We start from the raw sequence: 19,777 nt of genomic DNA, 5'->3' as shown, positions 1-19,777 counted from the left end.
GAGATAATGATTGAATGAATGAGTGAATCTAGTCCACTTTGAGGCCTATTAAATTACAGGCTCACACCTACAATTCGCACCTGTTCTAAGATTATTTCCAAACTCTAAACTTAGGGGGCTTTTTGTTTTATTTCGTTATTTTTTTTTTCAAACCGGTCACATATAGGTTTTGATGGGAGTTAACCATGTAAGCAAACTGGGTCCTACAGCGGTGGATTTTAAGGTCAGGGAACCGTCATTTCTTTTAGGCCCTCTTCAACCCCACCCGGGCCAGCCACTTGATTGACATCGGGCCATTGGGATCTCTGGGCTCCTGCCCTTCCAACTTTCCTGCTCAAATACACCCTTAAAGAATTGGGGGAAACTATGTACCCCTTACACATTTTAAAGTCAACAACTAACATTTTTAATCTTCAGTTTAAATACTGCAAAGGGTACACTTTCTGGGAAATTGTAAATACTTATATATATAGAAAGTCACATCACTCTTTTAAATGTAGCGGATGGAATATAACACCATAGCCCTTTCATGTTCATTAACACCCTTTTAATAAGTGAACAAGTCCATTAGCCAGTCAGCAAATTTACCTCATTTATTTTTCTTTTTGGTTCCTTTTTCCATTTCATTTTCCCTATAGAGTTTGGTCCTAATGAAATATTGTTTGCATTGTATCACCTTTTTTTGTATTTTAGTGTCTTTTTGGAAAGTCTTTTATTGTATATCTCTATAACGAAAATATGTACATATCAATAAATTGGAATTTATTTCCTGTGACCATAAGACTATTTTAAAAACCATTATTCTGCCCTGGGTTTATAATTACAATTATTAAAAGATGCAATCGATCAAAACTACAAATATTGACAATGATTAAACAGAAAAGTAAACTTCTACTAAAAATTCATCTCTTCATGAGATGGAAAGGGCTGATTTTTATTTTCCATTGACTTCATTTGGTAGCTCCAGGAAGAGCACCCAGGTTCAGTTCAGGGTGGGCGAGAGAGCTCGGCCTTCCTCTGTCTAGTGAGAGAAGGGTCACTTGTTAATGGAGGCATGTGGAAAAGGAGAACACAGTTCTCAGGCAGATTCATTTTGGGAAGGGACACATATGCTTCTGGAAATTGATCCCCTTACAACTTAGTCCTGCCCACGTCCCCCTGGGAGAGTTTTCATGTTCAGCCAGAGGTATGCAAACCATAAGCTATTAAAGACTTAACTTGGTTTCTCATTCTCCAAAATAGGGACCCCAGAATGGGAGAAATGTGGGTCTGAATGTCCTTGTAACTCTGAGAGTTGCATTTCCAACCCTCCACTGGCTGAGTTCCACATCCCTATGCATATGGGCAAGACAGGAACTCAGATGACGTCCAGATCTCTGTAGGTCCATGGCTGTTATAAGGGCATCTGAATGTTAAAAGTCCTGCTCATTGGCAAAGACGCAGCCTAGAGTCAAAATTAGAAAACATGGTTTTTTGTTTTTCCATTTCATGGAAGCACCATGGTCTCCTGGTAGTTCCCAGCTGGCGGCCACCACATAGCAGCAGGGAACACAGTGCTGCCACCCCTGCCCGGAGAGTCCCCGGGGTGGGGAAGAGGCGGTGGGAGGGGAGAGGACTGGAGGTGAGGTAGGGGTGTTCACTTTGGCTGTCAGAGGAAAAAGAAGGGGGAGGTGGGGGCTAAATACCGATCTCAAGAGGCAACAGAAAATATTGAGAACAACACCTTCCGGGTTCAGAATAAAACAGAAGGAATGAGGAAAGGAATTAAGGAGTTAGGCTAAATTGGGGAGAATTCAAGGGAAATCAGAAGGGTAGAGATGGGCTTGAGGGCAGAGGCCCAGGATGCCTCTGGGGGATCCATTGTCTGTACTCCTCCTGAGATCCGTGGCCCACCTTAGAGGCAGGTGGGCCAGGGGTTTTCTGGAGGCTGGGGTCCTGCTGGCCAGGGGTCATCAGGCCGGGGAGGTTGAGGGGGATCAGTTCTAGGGGGTACAGGAGGCCAGACTCCAGATTCAGGCAGGTCTCTCCAGGGACGACTGGGGCCTAGAGGTGGAAGGTCCTCAAAGAGAGGGGGTACCCCTGGCCAGGGGTCACCAGGGATTGGGGGGCCCTGAGGCAATGTTGGGGGCCCTCCTCCTCTGAGGGCTCTGTGGATGAGGGAGATGGATGGTCTTCGCTGCCTGAGATGCCTGTAGAGGAGGAAGGAGAAAGATAAGAGGTTGTGAGGATCCCCCCTCTCCCCATAGCTACAGACCTAGGGAGCATCACCTCTCTGCGATGGACCACAGCCTGAGCTGATCCCACAAACAAAACTCAAAAGTAACTCTCACACATTCACAAAATACCAAAGTGATCTTAAAATGACATGAAACGCCGTCCTGAACTACTGACTGGACCAAATTTAAACTGACAGGATCCCCTGCTCCCCCCACATAAGCTCCATCCAACCCTGGTTGGGACACCCCACTGGCAGGGCCACTATATGTGTCTGCAGTCCCAAATCTGTCTACACCCTGGCACCGCGTGGCACCCAGACCCCATCTCTACAATGACCTCCACGCCCTTAACACGGACCTCAGCTCTGATGAATACTCACCCCACACCTGAATGCTGATCTAAATTGCCACATGGAGCTACACCCAAACCAGCAAAACATTTATTCTGCGCTAAAATGCACCTTACCGCATCACCTCCATCCCCTTAACTCTTCCCCTTATGTGAATTCCCAGGATCTCCCTATCCCTATGCATCCATCTCACCCTTGCCTCATCTTTACCGTCCCCCATCACCCCAAATCACACTCCGGGCCTCTATTCCCAGCTCACCTCCGGCAAAACAGGCAAAGAACCAGGATCCCCAGGAGCTTCCAGTTGAGCATCTTGCCTGTCTCCTGGCCCCCAAAGTCAGGGGTTGGCTGAGTCTGGGAGCTTGGGAACCCCAAGAGGCTTTATAGGGGAGGAGGGGGAAGAGGAGGCCAATCTCTGGGGAGGGACCGGCCCAGTCACACAAGGAATCACATCCGAACCTAACTGGTCAAACCCATTTGGAAGGCCGTGGCTAATTTGTAACCTCTGATGGTGGTGTCCCTCACTTTAGTCCCCCAGCTCAGGACCCAGCCACCCAAGCTTTATCGATGACCCAGACCTTGGTCACCCCACCATTGTTTTCATGTCCTCCTTCATACACACCCTGCAGCAAATCCTAACAACAGGGACTTCTACCTCTAGTCCCTCAAGGTCATTGGAAGCCAAGGAATGGGAGCAAACCACGCGTGGGGAAGCAGTGTAATTACAGGGGCTGGGAGGCAGGATGCCGGGCAGGGGGTGGGCAATTGGGGGGAGGACAGGGGGTGTTCCCTTGAACAGCTGGGACACAGCTAGAACGTTCTCAGCTAGTACACCAAGACTCCCCCACCCATCCCAGTGTAAACCCTCTCCTTGGGGCTCAGCCCTTCCTGGAACTTCCACTTCCCAGCATATGCCTTCTCCAGGCGTGGAGGGGGCATCCCAAGCAGTGACATCTGAGAATTTCATCCAGAAGCCATCTGGGGTGACTGCAGGTGAAGGAGACAGTACGAGGACATCCTGATTCCTTCTCCCCACCCCAGGGCTGGTTCCATCAGTCACACCCAGAGGCTCGGGAAGAAGTTGTCTCAGCTCCCCCTGGCATCTCAGCCTCTTTCTCCTCCCTCTGGAATCCTCCTCACTGCCCCTTGAGCCCCTCTCCGTGTCCTTGGTATGAACTCTGTGCCCACCCCTTCTCTCCCCTCCTCCTTCAGTTGTCAGTCTGTCTGGTCTGAGTCGTTCAGAGATCCCCCTAGAACTTTTCCTCAGCAAGGACTCCTCTGCCTGGACGTCTCACGAGCCTCTCAGAAGTAACGTGTCCAAACTCACTTCCTCCCCGGGTTGTCCCCCACCGGGTCTGCTCCCCCGCAGTAAGGGACACCACTGTCCCTCGTGGCTCACTTTTGAGGACTTCATTCCTCTCTCTCCTCATCCCGAGGCCACACCCCAAACCCATCCTCCACAGCCAGCCAACAGATCTCTTAAAAATGTAAGTCAAGGGCTTCCCTGGTGGCGCAGCGGTTGAGAGTCCGCCTGCCAATGCGGGGGACACGGGTTCGTGCCCCGGTCCGGGAAGATCCCACATGCCGCGGAGCGGCTGGGCCCGTGAGCCATGGCTGCTGAGCCTGCGCGTCCGGAGCCTGTGCTCCGCAGTGGGAGGGGCCACAACAGTGAGAGGCCCGCGTACCGCAAAAAAAAAATGTAAGTCAAATCGTGTGGCTGTCCCCAGCTTTAAAAGTACTCTAAGGACTTTAGAGAGTAAAATCCAAGCTCCACCAGGCCTGGCCTCTCCCTGCAGCATCCTCCCTCGGGCTCCCTCCAGCCTCCACGTCTGCCCAGCCTGTGGCCGCCCTCATGCTCCTCCCAGGGGACTGCGCAGCCTGCGCCTCACCTCACCCCGGCCTCAGCACCACATCCCTCCGGAGAGAGGCCTTGCCTGTCCCCCCATCTAATGCTGCCCCTCCCCACACAGCCAGTTTCTACCACATCACTGTCGTTTCTTTTTTCTCTTCATATTCACAGCACTTACTGTTGTTTGAAACGGCTCATTTGTTCATGTAAGTACTTGCCCATCGTCTGTCTCTCCCACCGGACTGTAAGTGCCACGGGAGCAGGGACCCGCCCGTCAAGTCCACCACAGTGGCCCCCGGGGCACGATGCTGCCTGGATCTGTGATTCCTGTCGAACATGTGAATGTTTTATCTGCTTCATTCCTGGCACTGATCACCTTCCAGAGGTAGTTTTAAAACAAAAGTTGAGAATAAAAAGAAACCTGGAGCTTCTCCAAAAACTTCCTGGGCAGCCGAGGAAAGGGGTTTCGAAAAAGGAATCATCTAGAGAAAGAGCTGTGTGGGGGACCACTTCTCACACTTCTCGGACAAGAGAGGCTGCAGGGAGAAAATTTCCTTATATTCCCAGAGAGAACTGTCCAAACAATGGCTCCTACTGCAGTCATCTTTATTGAGCCACGGGAGAATTCACAACATCTTGGCGGCTGTCCCCGAGGGCAGCTGGATGGGAAGGGGGCTGGGCTGGACGCCCTCCCCAACCCACTCCTCCTCCATCCTCATCCCTTCGGTCCTCGCAGCTGCTCAGAGGCAGACAGAAGAGGTCTGGTTGTCTCCTTCACAAATAGCTTCCTCTTTGGAAATGGCTTCACTCAGGCCCTGCAAGTCATCGAGCAGGACAGAAAGGGATCCTGGGAAAGAAGACCCCAAGGGACAGAAGGTGGACAAGAGAAGGCTGTCACAGTCACGCCGCAGGATGTGAGGGTTATGAGGGAGAAGGCTCCTGGTCCAAGGCGGGCGTGAATAAGAGAGGCTGTGGGCCCCCAGGGGTCACAGAGAACAAGGCTCATGCATTGCAGAGTGCCTGGAGGAGAGATGCCTGAAGTCCCCCGCCATCTGTCCCTTACCTTTGATGGACTCCTTGGTGCATAGGGCCGCTGCCGGAGGTGCAGACGCTGAAGACTCTGAGGCCCTGAGGCTGGACTCCACAGGTAACCCCTTATCCGACGGGGAAGGAAGAACTGCCAACAGTCGCTGCTGCTTGTAACGGGAGAGGAGACCCTCTTGCTGCAAGGTGGCCTGGGAAGGAGAGGGTTAAACGCCACCAAGCCCGGGAAGAGTCCCCTCCCCTTTCCACAGCTCTGCTCCCTGAGAAGAGCCCCTTCTCGGCCTCCCTCCTACCAGCATGAGGTTCTTGTCTCTCTCCAGCTCCTTCAGGCGCTGGGTCAGCCGCTGTCCCTCCTCCTTTCGGGCCTCATCCTGCAGGCGCCGCAGCTCCTGGTTCCGCTCCTTTTCCCGGGTGGCTTTGCGCTGGATCTGGCGCAGGGAGACCACTACGGGAAAGCCAGGCCACAGAGGGGACGGGTGTTGGGCAGCCTAGAGGCCATGAGGCACCGTGAAAACAAGCCTGGAAGGATGGGCAGGAACACTGGGTCCCAGCTCTGTGACTCAGGTGAGCCACTGACACTTTATGGCTTTCAGTCTTCCGTACAGAGGGGAGTCTGATGCTCTAGGATCCTATGAATCTGCGAACCCAAAGTACCTCCCCCATCACTGAAGCTTCTCAGAGTCCTGCAGGGGGAATCTGAATAGGGACTGGATATCAGATTTTGTGCAATCCATGTTCATTTTCTTAAAGTGTGACAATGGTATTGAGGTTACATAGGAAAATATCCTATTTGTGGGAGATGCAGCTGAACAGTCAGGATGTGTGCAACCTACTTTCAATAATTCCCCCCCAAACGTTTATATATCAATATGTGTATATATACAGATAGATGGGAAATGTGACCAAAGGTTATGAACCGCTGCCCCCTAACCAGAGAAGGCATATGAGCACCCATTACCTGATTCTTTTAACTTGGCTAGGTGTCTGAAATGTTTCCCAATAAAAAGTTGGGGGTAATCGTTGCTATGAGATGTCAGACTGCCTTTGCAGAGGGGGTGACTGGGAGGGGCTTGCAGGGGACCCAGGGCTGGTCAAGTGCTGTTGTTTGAGCTGGCTGTATAGGGGTGTTTACCACCTGAGAATTCATCTTCCTTGATAACTTCATGACTCGCACACTTCAAAAAGGCTTAAAAATAAAGTTTTTAAAATAACCTCATGCCTCAACACTTCCTTCTTCCTGAAAAGCCACGTCCACCCCAGCCAATCTCACCGGCCTTGGTGTGTTCCCTGCGAGCCTCGTTCAGTCTCCTTTCTGATTCTGAGAGCTGCTCCCGCAGTCGAGTCTCCACTTCGGCCACCTTCTCCTGCAGCGCTGGGGTGGAGGTGCACGTGGGGTGTCAGGCGAGCCTTGGTTCATGGTTCCCACCCCCACCCCCACCACGGGTCTGCCCACGCCCCCTCCTGCACACCTTGCCCGTAGACCTCCTGCTGCTGGGTCAGCTCCTGCCGGAGACTGGCAGCCTCCGCTGTGCTCTCCTGCTGGCCCTGGCGAGCCGCCTCCAGCTGCAGCCCCAAACTGGCCAGGGACTCCTGGGTGCGCTGCAGCTCCTGTTCCAGCTGCTGGGCCACTTCGCTCAGCTTCTGCCGCTCCGCCTCCCCTGGGAAGACGTGGTGCCCGCTCAGGCTTCTCCGTACCCTAGACCCCAGCTCTTCCCTCTTCCTCTTCATCCCCCAGACTCAGACTTTGGCCCCGGCTCAAGCTCGGTGACTTGAGGACCAGGTGTACCTTGCTCCCGGGCCCGGCCCACCTCCTGCTGGATGATGTGGGCGCTCAGCTGCAGTTCTGCGTCCAGACGGTTCCGTTCCTCCCGCAGCTGCTCCAACTCCAGGCTCATATCCGTGGCCGGTGGGGGTTGGGGGCAGCTGAGACAGGGAAGGGAAACAGAGATGGGGGGAATCACCCAGCTGCCTGACCCCTAAGCCCCCATCCTTCCTCCATCCTCGCTTTTTTGGGTCCCAGCAACCAACACCTTAAAGCCCCACTCCTGCCCCTGATCCACCTCAAAGTGGCCCAAACTTCACCTCTCCTGGCGCAGCTGAGCAAGGGCCAGTTTTCGAGCCATCAGGCCTGGGGAAGAAAAGGCAGAGAGCAACAGAGAGGTGAGTTTGTGGAGGAGAAGAGGGAAAATGGGAGATGCCTGGACTGGTAAGGAGGAGGCAGGAGGGTGGGTGTAGGATGAGAGAGCTGGTGGGGCAGCAGGAAGGGCAGGACGCATCTGGAAGTTGCCCTACCCACCCCGAATGGTGTGGACCTTGCGGACGGCATAGCTGACTCGGCTGCTGAGGCCGGGCAGCCGGGCTGCGGCCCGCTTCACCTCCGCCACAGCGCCCTGGAGCCAGGTCTCAAAGCTGGAGAAGACACACAAAGTCATGACCCTTCAACCCCATCTTATTTCCAAAAGGACTTGATCCCCTCTATCCTGTATTGCTATGTACGTGGGGAAAGCAGGGAAGGGGAAATCAGAGCAAGGGCAAGAGAAGCTGAAGCCAAGAGTAGGGGCCCCAATTCTGTGCCCTGCCAGTCGTGAAAGAAAACTGAGAGCTTAAGCCCCTTAGTGATTGTCAAATAAAAATGATGCAGTTGCTCATAAAAAAAAAGCACAGCTAGGGACTTCCCTGGAGGTCCAGTGGTTAAGTCTCCGTACTTCCACTGCAGGGGGTGTGGGTTTGATCCCTGGTTGTGGAACTAAGATCCCGCATGCTGTGTGGCCCAGACAAAAAAAAAAAAAAAAAAGGCGCAGCTATTTCTGGTCCCAAAACCTACATAAGCTTCTCATTTGCGTCCTTGCAATCAGTGTCTTTAAAAACAACCCTACGGTAAAAACAGTAATCAGGTTCATGGGGTCACACCTTATCTGGACTCAGATGCCATCACAAAGTAAAGGGTTCAGTAACATTGATTCTATGGGGCTAAAACAAGTGCCCTAAAGCAGGCTTATCTCTAGCTGATGTAGGCTTTTGCACCTCAGGCCTCCAGGTGCGTCTCCAGGTTTGGGGAGTCTCCTGCCGCCATATGCCACGTTTGGGGTGTATGAACTTATGTGCATTCTGCTATGGAACAAAGCCCGTAGCTTCCGTCAGTTTGCCCCAAGAAGGCATTAAATGACTGTACACCTTTTCAAGCAATGTGCTAGGCTTATTTCTCACGGTCTGCCTTTTGATCACTATTAGGTATCAGAGACCAAAGTTATCCTCTCTAACAAGTCCCTGATACCAACAAAGGCCGGGTCCACATGCTTTATCAGCTGGCTGTGCCCAAAGCAGGATCCACGTGGCTCATGGAAGTTGAGAAGTCTAAACGGGTCCCCTGGGAGGAGGGCCTACGCAGCACCCAGGGGGAAAACAAGCGGACGACAAAGGCCGAAGGCTGTATCCCTAGCAGCACAGCAGAGATCACTTTTATCTGAAAACTGTTTGAGCGGGTGCTTCCAACACCTACTGTAGCTCTCATGAAAGCCTTTTCCTGACAGGATCTCCAAGACACCAAGAGACTAACAAACCTGGCAACAATCTGAGCTTGGGTTGTTTTAGGCCACGTGGACTTTTTGGCAATAAATCATTAGCAAGGACCATTTCAGTAATGTCCTGGTATCAAAGTAAAACCCTGTCCACACTGTATCTTTCTGTCTTCCTGGAGGTAGGAGGCACATGCAATGGATTGAATCTGGGCAGTAGTTCATCATAACTAGTCTCTCTAATGCCATGCATGCTTGAAATTTTTCATGAAATTTTTTTTTTTGGTTAAATTAGTCCTCAAGGTACAAATCCAACAGAAAGGGATGGTAGGCAAGGACCCACCCTGCATCACAATTTTTCTAAGCCAAAACTGTTGCGTGATCCATCTAGAAGAGCCTCATGGTAAAAGTGAACGTTTACAGAACGCAGACAATAAGCCAGGCGCTGTGCTGAGAGCTCTCCTCAGGCCGCCTCTGTGTCCCCATGTTCAAAGCTGAGGAGGGATTGTTACCTGTGCAAAGAAACCTGTGCTTCTCCTTAGAGGTCTTTCTAAAGGTTATCTAACAATAGCTGTGAAGGAAACACCTAGGAAGTTGGTATGAGAGACAGGTTTGCAATTGATTAAAAAGGAAACTGGCAGGGAGGGGGAAGGGTAAGCTGGGATGAAGTGAGAGAGTGGCATGGACTTATATATACTACCAAATGTAAAATAGATAGCTAGTGGGAAGCAGCCACAGAGCACAGGGAGATAAGCTTCGTGCTTTGTGACCACCTAGAGGGGTGGGATAGGGCGGGTGGGAGGGAGACACAAGAGGGAAGAGATATGGGGATATATGTATATGTATAGCTGATTCACTGTGTTATATAGCAGAAACTAACACACCATTGTAAAGCAATTATACTCCAAAAAAGATGTTAAAAAAATAAACAACTAAATAAATAAATAAAGGGGGGGAAGGAAACTGCAATAAAGCGAGTCACACGAACTTTCTGGGTTCCCAGTGCATATAAAAGTTACGTTTATGCTATACTGTAGTCCATTAAGTGTGCAATAGCATTACGTCTGAAAAAACAACTAAACATTTAAAAATAGCATTAATTTTAAAACAATGCTGTTGGAAAAAAAAATGGCACCAATAGACTTGCTCGACACAGAGTTGCCACAAACCTTCGATTTGTAGCAGCATCTGTGAAGTTAATAAAGCAAAGTACAATAAAAAGAGGTATACCTGTGGGTGTTCGGCTTTAAAAAAAATAGATTAAATTTTTTTCAATTCAACAGGGCATGCCTGCAAAATTTGAAAGAAAGAGAGAGAGAGGGAGGGACGGAGGGAGGGAGGGAGAGAGAGAAAGAGAAAGAAAGAAAGAAAGAAAGAAAGAAAGGAAGGAAGGAAGGAAGGACGAACGAACGGGAAAGAGAGAAAGGAGGGAAGAAAGAAAGATCAAGTGTCCACATTCCCCATCCTCGAACAGTTCTGAAGGTGGAGACCCTCCTAGGTGCTCTATTTAGCTCAAGCCGTTACTAACTGCAAGAGGAAGTTAGTAATACCTCATCTCCAGCCAAACACGCAGTGGGTGGGAGTCATAACAAGTGACCCTGCTGTGAATATGGAGGGGGGTTGCCCCAGGAAAAAACAAACACAAAGATTTTACAGGGCTACATACCTCCAGCCCTGCATCCTCCACACGGCCAGCTTTCTAGCCCCTCTTGCCTGAGGCTCTTAAACTCCAAGATGCCCAGGAAGCTGTCGAAGCAGAAATGCTACTCCACCCACCCTGCAGCCCAGATACCTGCTGACAGCGTTGGCCACAAGCTTCAGCTGCTCTTCCGCTGTGGCTGTCTGCTGCTGCTCCCGGCGCCGGGCCTCCTGAGTGCGGCTCAGCTCCGTCTGCAGGGCCTAGGAAGGATATGGTAAAGATGGTCCCCTGAGGACTTCCCTGGCGGTGCAGTGGTTAAGACTGCTCGCTTCCACTGCAGGGGGCACGGGTTTGGTCCCTGGTTCGGGGAATTAAGATCCCACATGCCACGTGGTACAGCCAAAACAAAAGTGTCCCCCTCCCTGGGGTTTCCCTGCCCTCCCTCAGCCTCTGCCCGTCTCAGACACTGACCTTGGCACCCATCCGCTCTACCTCCACCTCTGCAGCTTTGTCCTGCAGGGAGCGCTGCAGGATGGCCTGCTCCTGGCACTGGGTTTTGACTCCTTCCTGGAGCTCGGCCACCTGGGGGAGGAGAGGAGGCAGGTCTAGAGCCAAAGCTGTAGGGGAGGCGCTGGGAAGGAAGGGGCAGGTGCAGGGGTCTCTGAAAGAAGGCCGCACATGGAGACAGTAAGCCCGGGTTCCTAAGAATGGAGTCTGGGTCCAGGTTTCCTTCCAGAAGCATGTTCCCCGTGCCCACACCTTAAGGAACTACCCTGTGACCAACCCACCAGGACCCATGGCCAGCCTCTGCCCGTGGCACCCACCCATCCTTGGACACTGTCACCTTCTGGGGGAGGCCGGCCCACCTCACAAAATGTAAGCCTCATGAGAGCAGGTCCTTGTCAGCCTTTGCTCAGGGCTGTGCTGCCAGTATGTGGGAACCACCCAAGTATGTGGTGAATAAATGGCACCCCTCCTGTAAGGAGCAGAGAGCTGGGGGAGAGCATGGGGAGAAGGAGGGTGCCAGGCGACCTGTCCCTTCAGCTGCTCCACGCAGTCTCTGTGCTCCAGCTCCTGGGCCTTCAGCTGCACCATAAGGGCAAACACCTTCTCCCGCCAGCGCTTCAGTAGGGACTGGCACTTCTTGGTGAACTCGGGCTCCAGGCAGTCTGAAGGCTGAACCTGAGGGTGGAGGAAGTGGGGACAGTGTGGGCTCCTGGGGGTGCAGAGGAAGGAGGTGGGTTTTATTTCTTCTGTCCTGCCCAGGCATCAGGAGCCAGAGCAAGAAGAGGCGTTCAGGGGAAGAAAGACGCGGGCAGGTTCTAGGAGCGGCACCCCAACCCCTCCCATGCACAGGGGGCACCCGGGGATGAGGGGCCTGGGCCAGGGGCCTACCCTCCGGGCCAGCTCCTCCTCCTGCATGCAGAGGACGTGCGTGAGGCTCTGCACGCGCACCCGCAGCAGCTCCGTGGTGGTGCGCAGGCTGGCCCGGTCCTCCCGCAGGTGCTTCGGGTGGGGTCGGGGGAGAGAGAGAGGACCGCTACCTCTTGCCGGGTCTCCCAGTGGCCCTCGGGCGGCGGCCAGTCTGTGTGCCCCTTGACAGCACTGCCTTCTCTCCCGGGGACTGTGCTCTTCTCCAGGGCCCCCTCGCCCAGGACCTGAGCCCTCACGTCCCACCCCATGCCCAGCACTCTCTCACCTGCACGGTTTCTAGAAGCTCCTGTCGCTCTGATTCCCACATCTGACTGTGGACCTCGGGAGGGACCTGCTCCCCCACGTACCTCCTTAGGTTCTCAACCAAGGTCACCTGAGCCTCCAAATCCTCTTGGGTCTTGCTAGGGTTGGGGTGGGAACAGGGTAGCCATCGGGGGGCACCCTGGAGACCCAGCCCACCCACCAACCCACCGAATGCCAGACCAACTGCCCTTCGGTCCCCCACCCGCCCACTCACCTCAGCTGCTTCCGCAGCAGCTCAGCCTCCCTCTGGGCCGCAGCCAGCTCTTCGGCTTCTCCCGACCTCCTGGTCTCCAGACTACTCAGAGACTTCTCCAGGCCCCCAGCTTTGCTAGTCAAACTGGAAAGAGCCTCCCGGTGAGCCTGTGTCAGGGAGGAGAGCTGTGGGGAGAAGGGAGGGCTCAGCAGGGGCCAGCTCGCCCACCCCTGGACTTTCCAAATCCGCCCTCTGCTTTGGCCCTGCCCTTCACTCCCACTTTCTGTGACCTTGGGCAAGCACCCAAGAAATCGCCCAACTGTGCACAGCAAAACGGAGGCCATCCTTGGTGCTTCACTCCCCATCACCCTCCAACCCGCCAGCAGTTCCTGTCAGGTCTCCCACCAAAACATTGTCACTTCTCTCCACATCCAGTGCCACCAACCTGAGGCAACCCACCCTCATCTCTGGCCTGGACACCGGCAACCATCTCCTGACCGGTCTTAGAAGCCTCCAGTGGCTTACCACAGTGTTCAGACCGGCTTCTTCCCTGGGCCTGTGAAACCTGTCGTGTCTTGGCCTCTGCCTGCTTCTCTGAGCTCTGTCCTGTTTCTCCCACTGCCCGCTCTGCTCCAGCCACAGTGCTCTCCCACCGTCCCCCCAACAAGTCTGCTCTTTCCCACCTCCGAGTCTACCTGGAGGCTTGGCTTCCCCCAGCTCCTCAGATCTCAGTGATGCCGCCTCGTGGGGAAGGCCTCCCCAGACCGCTAATCCCTACCCAGCACCTGTGCTGTCCTATCGCCTGTTCGTGCCCTTCCTGCACTTCTTATCATTATGAAATGATCCTGCTTCTGCACGTGCTTACTGTCTGCTTCCCCCCATCCAGAAGGAAGCCCTAGGAAGGCAGGGAGCTTGTCCTTTTCTCACAGCACCACCAACAGTGGTTAAGGGTGTCAGATACGCTGAAAGAGTCACGGTTCGGCTGGTGAAGGAAGGGAAGTGGCTGCGCTCACTTCCGGTCTGCCCGCCTCTAGCCCTATCTCTATACCATAGTCACTGTGAGCTTTTTGATCACGAATCACAAAACTGGTCCTTTTACATGTAAAATATAAATCTGATCATGTCATTTCCCTGTTAAAACCTTTCAGCGGTTACCCATTGCTCTTGAGGTAAAGTATAAAGTTGAACAGGCCCAAGGCCTCACACTCCACCCCAACACCCAGAGCCCCTCTCATCGCCTGCACTCAGGCCCCTCTGGCCTCCTCCCATTCACATCTACTTGCAGCCAAGTGTCACACCAGCCCCCATCACCTCCCCACATGCCTGCCCACCAGCCAACACCTATTTATTTATTTATAGCTGCATTGGGTCTTCGTTGCCGTGTACGGGTCCCCTCCAGCTGCGGCCAGCGGGGGCCACTCCTCGCCACCGCACACGGGCCTCTCATTGCGGGGGCCCCTCCCACTGCAGAGCATGGGCTCTAGGCACATGGGCCTCAGCAGTTGTGGCTCGCAGGCTCCAGAGCGAAGGCTCAGTAGCTGTGGCGCATGGGCCCAGCTGCTCCGCAGCATGTGGGATCCTCCCAGGCCAGGGCTCGAACCCATGTCCCCTGCACTGGCAGACGGACTCCCAACCACTGTGGCACCGCCAATTCCTATTTAACACAAATGTCAACTTCTTATCATTAAGCATCTTTCATGAAACTAATGGCTCTTTATATTTTTCTTTGAATGATCTCCTCTGTCCATTTTCTGCCTTAACTGCTGTCTTTCTCTTCTTGATTTCTAGGCACACGTTATATAGTAGGGATATTAGCTTTTTCTTGTGATATGACCTGGAAATATTCTTCTATAGTTTATCACCCTTTAATTTTACTTTTATTTTGTCATTCCTAAGTTTGGTATTATAAAGTCAATATATCAATCTTTTCTTTAATGGCTCTGGATTTTGATTCACAGGTAGAAAGGTTTCCCCATTCCCAGGTTATAAAGGAATTCACCCATATTTTCTTCCAATATCTTTATGGTTTCATTTCCTAACACGTCGACTGGTTAGGGTGGCCTTCCCAAACCCCCAGACCAGTCAGGGCTCCTTTGTCCTTCTCCTTCATGGCTCTTTTCCCAATTGCAATTAATTAATTAGAATTAAATTACGCATTGAATGTGTGTATCCCCCACTAGGCTGTCAGCTCCACCCACAAGGGCAGACAGTTGTCTGATTTGCTCACCCCAGTGTCCAGGCTCTTGTCTCAGGGATGGCAAAGAGTAAGCACGGATAAATGCTTGCTGACTGCATAATCGCCCCTTCCCAGTCCACCTTAGGACCCCACTCCCACCTCCCTCACTCTCCCTCCCACAGTGTTCCCAGATGAACTGGGTACCTGGAGTAAAGTAGAAAGACAAACTACTTCCTACTGGGAGAGGAAGGAGGGCTTCAAGTGGTGGGAGGTCTCCTGAGTCCTGGCGGAAACGGGCAATCTGAATAAGACCAACACATCCAAGTTCTCCCTCTTTCCAGGTCACCTGTTTCTTTCACCTTCAGCAAACATCTCATCCCCCTTTTCTGCAATGCCTGCTCTTTGCTGGGGAGCTCCTGCCCAGCTCACCACTGTGCAGCTGAACCCTTACCAGGCCCACATTCACCTGCTCTTGGTGCAGCCTCCGAACGTCCTCCAGCTCCCGCTGGCTCCCTTCTTCCAGGTTCTTCCGGACAACCTCGGCCCCAGCCAGGGCAGCACGCAGGCCCTCGGCCTCAGCGCGGCCAGCCTTCTCTGCCCGTGCCAGTGCCTCCAGCTCCACGGCCTGGGCCTCCAGCCTCATCTTCTGCTGCAGCGAGGTCTCCCGCAGCACCCGGACCTCCTCCTCGAGCCGCCGCAGCTCTCGCAGCTGCCGAGAGATCAGCTCAGCCTGCTGGCTCAGGGCCTGCGACCCCGCCAGCTCCACGGACCTTCAAAGACAGGTTAGCACAGGTGAGACCTGTCTCTGGTGCTGGGAGGGTGGCCAAGGCATAAGTGGAGACAGGAGGAGGAGAGGATCCCTCTGCTCCCATATGGGGAGATGGCAGGGGATGAAGCTGGGCCATGGGGATCTCTGCACTTCCGTCACCATCATCATTGACAACAGTCCTACTAAGCATATCTGGGCCCACAGGACCTAAAGGCTGAGTTCATGGAACATGGCCTCTCTCGAGGACAATATACAGGCAGATGTGTTCAACATCAGATGTGCACATCGGTAGGCCACACATTCTGAACTGGAGAAGATGGAAGGACACTCAGAGATTTCTGAATGCGGATTTAAGGGCAAGGAAAAGTTTGATGGAGGTGGAAAGAGAGGTCATGGCAACGAGTATCAATATGGTGAGTCAGGCACTAGTTAAAATCATTTACTGAGTGTTAGGTACACCACATGAGAAGTCTGAGAGTGCAGTACCTCAGTAAATTACATAGTCCCAACCGTTGGAGAGCACGGTCTCCTGGCGTCACATAAAGTTGAAACCAGCTTATAACATGGCTCTCGACACAGCTCCCTCACTGAGGCCCAGAACCACAGCATTTTCTTTTTTTTAATTTTTTTTGGCCGCACCATGCAGCTTGCAGGATCTTAGCTCCCTGACCAGGGGCTGAACCTGTGCCCTTGGCAGTGAAAGCAGAGTCCTAACCACTGGACCGCCAGGGAATTCCCCAACACCTTTTTTAAGTGGCAGAGATCTGTAGCCTAGAGAAATGAGGTGACTGGCCAAAGGACCCCTAGCTGGTAGCCAAATTAGTCACAAAGAGTCTCTGTCTCCTGACACTCACTCCAATGCTCCCCTTTCATCATTATGCTCCTTTCCCCTTGATGGGGTCCAAGGTAGACTCACATGCAATCCACTCAAGAACAAAATGGCAGGATGATGTTCCAGTACATTTGGGAAAAGACACACATGAAACAACAAGAATAAGAACTTTCACAGACAACAAATTGACAGATGGCATGGTCAGCTCCGTCAGAATGAATCTATACTACCACAGCACACGGTCTGTACTCCCAGCCCATACTTCTTCAGCCTGCCTTATACTACACTTAATACAATCAGCTGTGGGTCAACCTATCTCTTCCTTTAGGATTTAAAATTCTTTGATAGGGGCTTCCCTAGTGGCGCAGTGGTTAAGCATCCACCTGCTAAGGCTGGGGACACGGGTTCGAGCCCTGAGCCAGGAAGATCCCACATGCCACGGAGCAACTAAGCCCGTGTGCCACAACTACTGAGCCTGCGCTCTAGAGCCCACGAGCCACAACTACTGAGCCCGCACACCTACAGCCCGTGCTCCGCAAGAGAAGCCACTGCAATGAGAAGCCCACACACCGTGACGAAGAGTAGCCCCCACTCACTGCAACTAGAGAAAGCCTGTGCGCAACAACAAAGGCCAACACAGCCAAAAACAAAATAAATAAATAAGATAAATTCGTTAAAAAAAATTATCAAAAATAAAATAAAATTCCTTGATATCAGGATCTCTCTTATTTATTTTTGTTATCCTTGTCCCTAGCATCTAGCACACTGCTATTATTTATGCATTGTAGGCAACAACAACTGCTTATATAAAAATGAATAAATTATGGAACTAAGGGCTGAAATAGGGTAAGGAATCTATTTCAGGGAAGAAGCGCCACTGGCAAGCAAGCCCAAGAAAATAGCAACATTAGATCTGTACCTGCCTCTCCACCCTGGTTCCTGCCCTTTGCCAGAAACTTCCTGTCCCCACATGGTCACTTGAGGTCTCTGGTTATCTGGCCACCTCTCTAAGACATCTTGATGGGCTGGGGGCTGAACCAGGGGAATGTCTGAGACCCACGTGGGAGCCATTCTTGGCAGAGTTGGAAGGGGCCGAACTTGGAAGTGGGATGGGGGAATCAGCCCAGTGGAACCTGAAGAATCATAAGGACAAAGATGGTCAGTTTCCCAGGGAGACATAATCACCAGCCCCCTTGCCAGGTCCCACTGACCTGAAGGTCGAAACATTTCCACATTATTTGAAGTCTCTAGAGTCTGTGTCCAGCCATCTATGCTCCCCTGGACAATAGGAGAAACAAGGACACTCCAATTCAATTTTCAGGCCACCTTCCAAAGAGAGAGCCCCTACAATAACAAAGTCATAATCCTTAAATAACAGCCAGGTCCATCTGACTCTTAGCTCCTCTTATCCTACTTCCTAAAAGAAGTAGGAAATACCCAAAGATCACTTGCTTGTCTCAATCTGGTTCCTGATAGGACTGTGGCAACAGCCATGAGATGGAGAGAATTTACTGAGACAGGATGAGAGACGCTCTGGTTTTACTCATACTTTTAGAATTCTGGTTAGTGCCTTTACCATCCTCCTTAAGTTTCTACAGTCTCTGCCTTCCCTGGATGGAGGTGAAAAAGGACGTATGCAGTACAGAGGCTGTGAGCCCAATCTCCAGAGGTCTCTCCATGGCTCACCAAGGCCTTGGGGAAGCCCATCCAGACACCACCAAGCCATGACTCCTGGGTCCTTCCCTATCAAAGCGCTGGCCCAATGCCTGGCCCCTGATGAATGTGGCCACATGTAGGGCAGGACGCCTACCCAGGACCCCTGGGGAATCCAGGTGGCCTAGACCCCTTGGCAGAAAAGCCAGCTTCCTGACGTCGCATCCAAACCCTTCCAGCAACCTTCCTCTCAGTTCCTCTCTACTGCCTCCTCAGCTTCCATCCCTGTCGCCCACCCACCTCTCCAGAGTCCTAGAGCAGAGAGAGGGGTCTTTAAGATCTCCCCACCCTGCCACCCGAATTCATCTATTTTTCCCCCAATCTGGGATTCCTATCCCTCCCTACAACCTAATTTGCTTTTATCCTCAAGAAATTATTCTGGCCCCTCACTCTCATCTCCCAATAGCCTGCTCTCCCTTCCTCCTCTCCCCCAGATATGAGTCTTCGCCCTGCTGGACGCTGAGCTCTAAGGCTGTTCGGCCCACCTCATTTGTTCCTTTACCCTGCCCTTGCACCCCTCCACCCTATGGATCCCTGAACCCACCCCCGTACCCCCTCTCAGCCCCTTCCCGTCCCCAACCGACTCTTCCCGAATGCCCCCACCCGGCGCGAGAGACCCCCTCAGCCCTTTGGCCACACCCCCTATACCTAGCTCCCGGGCGCGGCCTCGGCCCCTGACAGCGCCTGCGCAAAGCGGGCAGGTTGGCGGGACGCTCTAAAACCTACAAGGCTACCACCCCGGAAGGAGGAGAAGAGGTGCACGCAGGCGCAGTAGTGTCTAAAGCCTGGCCCAATTAAGGCGTTGGGGGCACCTCTGAGCCCTGGCAGCTCCGCCCAACTCCGGGAACCCGGGAAAACTTGTGAACTAATCAGAAAAAGCGGAAGGCGGGAGATCGGGGACCCTCCCAGCTCGTCGCCCAATGGAAAGGAGGAGGGCAAACGAAATGGCCAATAAGAAACGGCACGGGGGGCGGGCTCGCTCGGCGGGAGGTTCGGACCCGGGAATTCCGAAGGCGGGGTCGGCGCTGCCCGCGCGCGGAGGCCGCGCCCCTCCTGGCCCTGGTTTCCTCGCTGTCAAACAGCCGCAGGAGCACCAACCCCGGCCGAGCTGGCACTGCCTGGAGAGGGGACCATTCCGAGACTGCACCGCGCGGTAGATACGAACCTGGGCTGGGGCGGGGAGGGAACAGGCTGGGTTTGCCTTGCATCATCCCGGGAGCCCTTTCTTCTGTTTTTATCCCACCGGAGAAGTCGGTAAGCAAGGGTTTAGATCCACTTTACTGGAGAACGTTAGAGACCCGTTTGCACTGCCTTTTGAGGGGTGACAGTGGATACACTTCCCACTGGGGTTCAAGCCAACTAGTTTTGAGTGAGGGATTGGCCAGAAGAGTGAGGCGTGGGCTAGCAGGAGGGTTACTCTATTTGGATCAGCAGGTTTTACAGGAAGAAGCTTCTCTTCTCCAAATTACAGAGGTGACAAGTTAATATCACACAGAAGCAGTCCCTACCCTCACCCCCACACCTACAGTTCGAATTTCCCTAGAAGCTGCCTAATGTATTGTTGCCTTGCACAGATTGAAGGCTCCTGGAATACTTAGCAGCCTGAGGATTCGATTCAGCTTTGTGCCACAAGACGCCTTCATTTTTGCACTACACTGGGACCTTCACCACATTTTTCAGTTGCAAAGCTGTTGACAATTTTGCATCGCGTCCTAGGCTCCTTGCACTCTGAATTTGCCCTCTC

At 52.8% G+C, this 19,777-nt stretch overlaps 2 protein-coding genes and 1 pseudogene across 2 annotated transcripts; all 3 read right to left on the bottom strand.

The window, feature by feature from the left end:
- LOC136129657 (MHC class I polypeptide-related sequence B-like) overlaps positions 1-19,777 on the bottom strand; it is a 120,081-nt pseudogene that overhangs the window by 53,855 nt on the left and 46,449 nt on the right.
- On the bottom strand, positions 1,895-5,134 carry PSORS1C2 (psoriasis susceptibility 1 candidate 2). The gene is given in 4 exon segments (XM_065885010.1): positions 1,895-2,133; positions 2,136-2,191; positions 2,829-2,927; positions 5,046-5,134. Coding segments are annotated over 4 exon segments (483 nt in total).
- Positions 5,009-18,671, bottom strand: CCHCR1 (coiled-coil alpha-helical rod protein 1). Its single transcript, XM_065884801.1, has 16 exons — positions 18,637-18,671; positions 17,532-17,664; positions 17,240-17,453; positions 15,186-15,489; positions 12,565-12,728; positions 12,313-12,448; positions 12,009-12,119; positions 11,646-11,795; positions 11,085-11,195; positions 10,767-10,873; positions 7,246-7,382; positions 6,929-7,117; positions 6,730-6,831; positions 5,753-5,904; positions 5,479-5,650; positions 5,009-5,262 (listed from the first exon to the last, which is right to left on the bottom strand). The coding sequence occupies exons 2-16, from the start codon at positions 17,545-17,547 to the stop codon at positions 5,156-5,158; spliced, it is 2,172 nt and encodes a 723-aa protein (XP_065740873.1). The 5' UTR covers positions 17,548-17,664; positions 18,637-18,671; the 3' UTR covers positions 5,009-5,155.

This window comes from Phocoena phocoena, chromosome 10 (assembly GCF_963924675.1).
Source record: "Phocoena phocoena chromosome 10, mPhoPho1.1, whole genome shotgun sequence".
NCBI lineage: Eukaryota > Metazoa > Chordata > Mammalia > Artiodactyla > Phocoenidae > Phocoena > Phocoena phocoena.
The sequence above is the reverse complement of the archived record's forward strand: the minus strand, read 5'-3'. Positions and strand labels throughout refer to the sequence as shown.

Excerpts from the sequence above, each read along its gene's own strand:
- CCHCR1 (XM_065884801.1), bottom strand. Across the intron at positions 12,729-15,185 it reads GGAGGCTGCACCAAGAGCAG|CTCTCCTCCCTGACACAGGC; the intron begins GTGAATGTGGGC and ends TTCTCCCCACAG. Across the intron at positions 11,196-11,645 it reads TGGAGCAGCTGAAGGGACAG|GTGGCCGAGCTCCAGGAAGG; the intron begins GTCGCCTGGCAC and ends CTCCTCCCCCAG.